The sequence below is a fragment of the Alosa sapidissima genome, chromosome 2 (assembly GCF_018492685.1).
Source record: "Alosa sapidissima isolate fAloSap1 chromosome 2, fAloSap1.pri, whole genome shotgun sequence".
Taxonomy (NCBI): Eukaryota; Metazoa; Chordata; class Actinopteri; order Clupeiformes; family Clupeidae; genus Alosa; species Alosa sapidissima.
This window is the reverse complement of record NC_055958.1, coordinates 42238073-42245572: the sequence shown is the minus strand read 5'-3', so window position 1 is coordinate 42245572 and position 7500 is coordinate 42238073. Positions and strand designations below refer to the sequence as shown.

Here is a 7500-nt window from a genome sequence, read left to right as displayed (position 1 = left end):
CATCCCCACTGAAGATTAGTTCACCTCACAGCCCCATGACAACCAGAATCGAGGTTAGGGCCCCTTACGTCCACCAGACACCTGATTCGGACGCCATAAATCCTGCAGGCCTACACAAACAGGGAAGATGGGCAGTACTTACTGTATGATATATATACTTAACAGTTTGTCCATGACTGTTTAAGATTCAAGATTCATGGCAGGTGAAAGACTGCTGTCTCAGATTGGACTCTCATTAGGTTCTAGCCAGCGTGGCGTAGCCAGACCGAATTTCCTGACCTCAAATTTTGTGGGTGGGATCATTTCAGGCTGACTTCCAAGCGAGGTGTAGATTAAAAACTAATTTATAATCCAGGTGACATTAGTTTGCCTATTAAAGCGTCTGCTAGGGCAGCAAGGCATAAACATCTGCATATGATTTTTTTTTAAGGCTAGGCTTATGAACAGTTAAAAATAGCCTAAGGATGTAAAAAAAAAAAAAATATTGGCAATGTCCTGTGTAGCCTAAACAATTGTGTAGCCAGTCACTATGTTGCTGCATGTGCAGCTTCATAAACAGAATTGACTAAATCTAGGCTTAGGGAGAACTGGCACAACTAGCCCTAGGCCAGCTTATCCTAGCCTACCGTTAATGGCTGATGCCGCGGCTCGTGAAAAGACAGAAGAGACTCTTCTCTTGGACACACCTTGCCAGACATTAGGCTAGCTAGCACGCACTTGACTGGGTGACACGAGCATTGACAGCCACGAGGCGCGCGCCCTTGAGCGCGGTTGCCAGGGGCCGTTGCTAAGATACAGATGAGGTAGCAGGAAGTGCTCGACCAAACTTATTTTTGGCTCTACGTGCTGTCGCCACTGTCTATGGCTGTCGCTGACTTAAGTTCTGTCTTAGTCTGCTCCGAGGTTCAAAATAGTTTTATGTGAATTACGTATTGGTATAGCCTATGGTATTCTGGTCAGACGGCAAGTGTGTTTAGTTGGTCGAATATGCGGACGCAGACAGTTATGTCGGACAGAAATAGGAACTGCATTTTAGCCCACCTCACACTATCGTTACATATCGGCACATAAGAATATCTGCATTCACATTGCCGGCTGTGTTTATTTTTCACTCCCACAATTTGTTTCAGTAAATAGCCTATTATTTATGAAGGATTCTTTTTGGAAAATTAAGGCATGTCATCCCAACACATTATTTTGCTGCGGCGGCCGCTACCTCCAAAAAAGCTGCCTCCCATTAAACCTCCACTGTCTCAATCTATCTCTGGTGAGTATCTAAAGTTCTTTATTTCACTTTGCGAATTAACTCCTATATGGTTATTGTATGGTACTCCTGTCTTCCTTTTAATCAATGTGAATTAACAGTCTACCCTTTACCAGACTACCCCATACCTGATGAAGCTTTAGGTTAGCTACTCGGCTTGTCTCTATGCGTGTTTGAGATACAGTATGCTGTGTGTGTGTGTGTGTGTGTGATTGTGTGTAAATGTCTGTGTGTGAGGTTGTATGTCTGAGCAAATGTGTGTTTGTGTGTGTTAGGCTCTACTTCAGGACAGGAGTCAGATTATCCTGAGAGGAGTTGTCCCAGTTCCTCTGCTGTTGCATCATGGGAAGGCAGCGCTGATCCCCAGCCTTCTGCCATTCCGCAGCCCACCCCTGTCACACCGTCAGACCCACCGCCCTCCCCCTCGCCCCCCACCCCCCCCGCCCCCCCCAGGATATTCCCCCATTTCCACTGCCGCCCCGCGCGGATTCTACCCACAATCCCCCTGCTGTCTCTGCTCCCGGAGCACGCACGCTACGCGCCACTGCCCCCGCCCTTCCTGCTCAACGACTTCCTGCTGCAGCTGGGACGTGGCCAATCACACGGGGGCTCCAGGAGGAGGCGGGTCTCTGTCTACCACTACAGGAAGCTGGTGGAGCACTTCCTGTTTGACCTGCACAGCAGCAGACAGACAGAGGTGGCCAATCAGATTCTCTCCTCCGAACAGATTCCGCCCACCAAGCGCAGAGTGCCTCAGAGACAAATGCTGTGCGGTACAAAAGCACGCCTACACACACACACCTACACACACACACACACCTACACACACACACACACACACACACACCTACACACACACACACAACTACACACACCCACACACACACATAACTACACACACACACACCTACACACACACACACACAACTACACACACACAAACACACACAACCACACGCACACACACCTACACACACACACACACACACACACACACCTACACACACACACACACCAAGCACAGAGTGCCTCAGAGACAAATGCTGTGTGGCACAAAAGCACGCCTACACACACACACCTACACACACACACACAACTACACACACACACACCTACACACACACACACCTACACACACACACCTACACACACACACACACAACTACACACACACACACAACTACACACACACACACCTACACACACACACAACTACACACACACACACCTACACACACACACAACTACACACACACACAACTACACACACCTACACACACACACACAACTACACACACACACACCTACACACACACACACACACCTACACACACACACACACAACTACACACACATACAACTACACACACACACCTACACACACACAACTACACACACACACCTACACACACACACACATCTACACACACACACACACACCTACACACACACCTACACACACACCTACACACACACACACACACAAACTACACACACACACACCTACACACACACACACCTACACACACACACAACTACACACCAACACACCTACACAACGCCAAGCGCAGAGTGCCTCAGAGACAAATGCTGTGCGGTACAAAAGCACGCCTACACACACACACCTACACACACACACACACACACCTACACACACACACACACACACACACACAACTACACACACACACACACACCTACACACACACACACACACACACACACACACCTACACACACACACACACACACAACTACACACACACACACACACACACACCTACACACACACAAAACTACACACACACACACAAAACTACACACACACACACACACACCTACACACACACACACACAACTATACACACAAAACTACACACACACACACACCTACACACACACACACAACTACACACACACACAACCACACACACACACACACCAAGCACAGAGTGCCTCAGAGACAAATGCTGTGTGGCACAAAAGCACGCCTACACACACACACCTACACACACACACACACCTACACACACACACACACAACTACACACACACCTACACACACACACACCTACACACACACTCACACACACACCTACACACACACTCACACACACACTCACACACACACCTACCTACACACACACACACACCTACACCAGGGTTCTTGCAGGTTTCTGTAAGTCAAATTTAAGACCTTTTTAAGACATTTTAAGACCATAAAGATTGAAATTTAAGACCTACACGACGCATTACCAAAAAATATTAAAATCAAAGAAATTCTGAAAAAATCATTGAAAAGTCGAAAAAGCATTAATTTAATTTACAGATAAAGCAATCAAACTAGTAACCTTCCACACCCAACGTCTACAACCTAACTGATTTTTACATTGCTCACTTGTAGTATACTCAAGGAAAAATATCCTCACGTACCAAATGCCCTAAACCTTAGGCCCAAAATGAAAATAATCTAAAACAAACTAGCCCTCAAATAGAATAGATTTCATCAACGAAGTCAAAAATGAGACTGGAGTTGAAACTGGGTGTGAAAGTGTGTTTTGGTTGGACACTCTGCACTTGTGTGCGTGTGTGTGTGTGTGTGTGTGTTTGCATTAAAATGTGTGTGGGTGGGGTATGTGTATGAGCCTTGTCAAGGACGTCTTTAGGCTTACAGTATTTTGGGGGAGCTGAAACCACCCAAAGATGATCAAAAGCCCTCCTAAAAATATATAATAATAATAATAAAGCTTTATTTGTATAGCACCTTTCATACACAGAATGCAGCTCAAAGTGCTTTACATTTGAAGCATGTAACACAATAATAGTCAGTCATTATCAATCACTTTTCTTTGCTGTTTATGATATACTCAGCAACATATCAAAAATATAGAAAATGACGTCATAAGACTGGCAGCCTTAACCCTCTTACCCCCCACAAGCACGCCATATGGCAACTGTGGCAAGGAAAAACTCCCATATTCCAGGAAGAAACCTTGAGCAGAACCTGACTTAATAGGGGGAGCCCATCTGCTTTTGGCTGGCTGCGCCCTCCAATAGTAGCAGATGTAGAATAATCTGAAAATGTAGTCTACAGGATAAGATGAGTTAACTAAAAGCTTTCCTGTACAGGTATGTTTTCAGATCTTTTTTAAAAATATTTACTGAACTCGCCTGCTTGATGTACAGAGGCAGGGTGTTCCATAGTTTGGGGGCATAATGGATAAACGCAGCTTCTCCACTTTGTTTGTGGAGCACTTTGGGTACGATTAAAAGATTAGAATTGGATGATCTAAGTTTCCTTTGTGGTTGATAAGATATTAAAAGCTCAGAGATATATGAAGGTGCTATGCCATTCAGAGCTTTGTAAGTAATTAACATAACCTTAAAATCAATTCTATAGGAAATAGGGAGCCAGTGCAGTTCAGCCAACACAGGGGTGATGTGTTCTCTCTTCTTAGTCTTAGTTAAAAGTCTAGCCGCAGAGTTCTGTATGAGTGCCAATTTCTTTAGATGTTTTTTGGGAAGACCAGTGAAAAGTGCATTGCAGTAGTCTAACCTGCTAGTGATAAAGGCGTGAATTAGTTTTTCTGCATCTTGTTGAGTTAAAAAGGGCCGCACTTTGGCAATGTTTCTCAAGTGGAAATAGGCTGTCTGAGTAACTTTACTGATATGGGGCTTAAAACTTAACTCTGCATCTAAGATGACACCGAGGCTTGTTACTTTTGGTTTGACCTGGTGTGCCAAGTTCCCCAGATTACTAAGAATAATATCTCGCTTTAGTTTTGGTCCAACCAGAAGTACCTCTGTTTTGTCATCATTTAGTTTCAAAAAGTTTTTGCTCATCCACTGATTAATGGAGGTTAGGCATGCAGTGAGGGAGCAAAGGCCATCTGGGTTAGTTGGCTCCACAGAAAGATACAATTGGGTATCATCTGCGTAGCTGTGGAAGTTTACATTATGTTGACTTATGACGTTTCCCAATGGAAGCATATATAGAGAAAATAGCAGGGGACCAAGGCAGCTCCCCTGGGCCTATTAATATAGTATTAATATGCGTCCAAATTCACTTCCATTATTCTCTGTTGAATTGCTCATGAAGTACTTATCTCACACAAGTCGCACAGATGTCACTTGAAAGAGCGAAACCGGAGCTTTCGAATGATGTTAGCGGCTAGTGCTGATAAACAGTTTGTATTTTGCGGCTAGCTTATGTTTCTCTGCATGCTCTGGCTTGTGACTCCAGCGCCTTCACACCCAGAGTCCCTAACTGAATAGTTTTTTTGCAAAGTTTGCAGCGAGCCTCGCACCTGGAGCTGGGTACCACTTGTAACCAACAGCAGACATCACTGTGATCTAGCCAGTGTTGCCACAGTTACATTGAAAAAGTAATCTGATTACTCCTTTAAAACGTAACTTAATTACTTTTAAAATCAAGTAATCAGTAAAGTAACTGAGTTAGATTACAAGTTACTTTATTAGTTACTTTCAGCACTTTGACAACAGCCCCGCCGCCTCAACATAAAAATGACAACTGGTTTTGCCAATACTCACTTTATTGGAAATGCATTTTAACAGTAATGTCAATAGCAGACATCCCAACCTGAAAAAAAAATTCTGAACCTAATTTTAGGGAGGTAGCCCTTTAGCCTAATTAGATACTGAAATTCAGATGTTTTTGTCACCAGCACAGAGTATACAACGTACCTTAATGTTGTCATGTTTAGCGGACACAAACTCAAAATAATGATTGTAGCCTATAGCTAAAATGCGCATCTCTCTCCTCCCTCTATTGTTGTTTATGTTTGTGTTGCTGCGTGGCATTACTGTACACGTGAGTCATCATGCTGAAAACGTGAGTGTTAATCCCCGAGACAAGAAAAAAGCAAAGAATATATCTTTTACTAAGGTAAATGACAAAAATAGTAGGCCTAACGCACAGTGACTTGGATAAGTAACTTTAATCTGATTGCTAGAAATAGTAGCGCATTAGACTCGTTACCGAAAAAAATGGTCATAATAGAGTAATGCGTTACTGGCATCACTGGATCTAGCCATGTCTTGTTGAAAGTAGGCCTACACTTTCCCATTTTCCACATGTAGCCGAACTTTAACAAATTCTGAGGAGACGCAGATGTATTTTGCGGGCAGGTATTGCATTTATCATGGGATTTGTAGATTTATCACTGCGTAGGCTACGTACCAACACCAATATCCCCCAGAAAGAACTACAACAAACTGAACCAATGTTCTGAGCATTCTGCTGGTTTTGTTACAATGGTAGCAAAGACGCTAGAGCTCTGCTTTGCAAGCTACGACTCAATACGTTTTTGCTACTTTGTAATAACTTTCTGCGGCCAGCGTTTCTGGAAATGAACGATGGTAAAATATTTTTTAGACCTGACTAAATGAATTTCAAAATCCGGCCGTTTTAAGGCCTTAAATTTAAAGTTCTGAATTTTAGGCTTTTTAAGACTTTTTAAGACCCCGCGGGAACCCTGCTACACAAACACACACACACACAAAACTACACACACACACCTACACACACACACACAACTACACACCAACACACCTACACAACGCCAAGTGCAGAGTGCCTCAGAGACAAATGCTGTGCGGTACATCAACTTACAAAACTACACTACAAATATCCTACACACCCACACCACACAACACAACACCACAATGCACCCAGCACAGCATCACAACACAACACAACACAACACAACACAACACAACACAACACAACACACCACAATGCTCCCAGCACAGCAACACAACACAACACAACACAACAACACAACACAACACAACACAACACAACACAACAATGCTCCCAACACAACACAACACAACACAACACAACACAACACAACACAACACAACAATGCACCCAGCACAGCATCACAACACAACACAACAACACAACACAACACAACAATGCTCCCAACACAACACAACACAACACAACACAACACAACACAACAATGCACCCAGCACAGCATCACAACACAACACAACAACACAACACAACACAACACAACACAACACAACAACACAACACAACACAACACAACACACAACAACACAACACAACACCACAATGCACCCAGCACAGCAACACAACACAACACAACACACAACACAACAATGCACCCAGCACAACAACACAACACAACACCACAATGCACCCAGCACGGCAACACAACATAACACAACACAACACAACAATGCTCC

General features: G+C 43.8%; 1 protein-coding gene across 1 annotated transcript in view; it reads left to right on the top strand.

The window, feature by feature from the left end:
* Nucleotides 1-808: 808 nt before the first annotated feature.
* The window catches only part of LOC121685908, a 28929-nt gene continuing 22237 nt past the window's right edge, over nucleotides 809-7500 (top strand). The window contains exons 1-2 of the mRNA XM_042066763.1: nucleotides 809-1267; nucleotides 1540-2037. Of these exons, the coding sequence (XP_041922697.1) occupies nucleotides 1177-1267; nucleotides 1540-2037 (589 nt within the window). The 5' untranslated portion in view covers nucleotides 809-1176. The remainder of the gene's footprint in view (nucleotides 1268-1539; nucleotides 2038-7500) is intronic.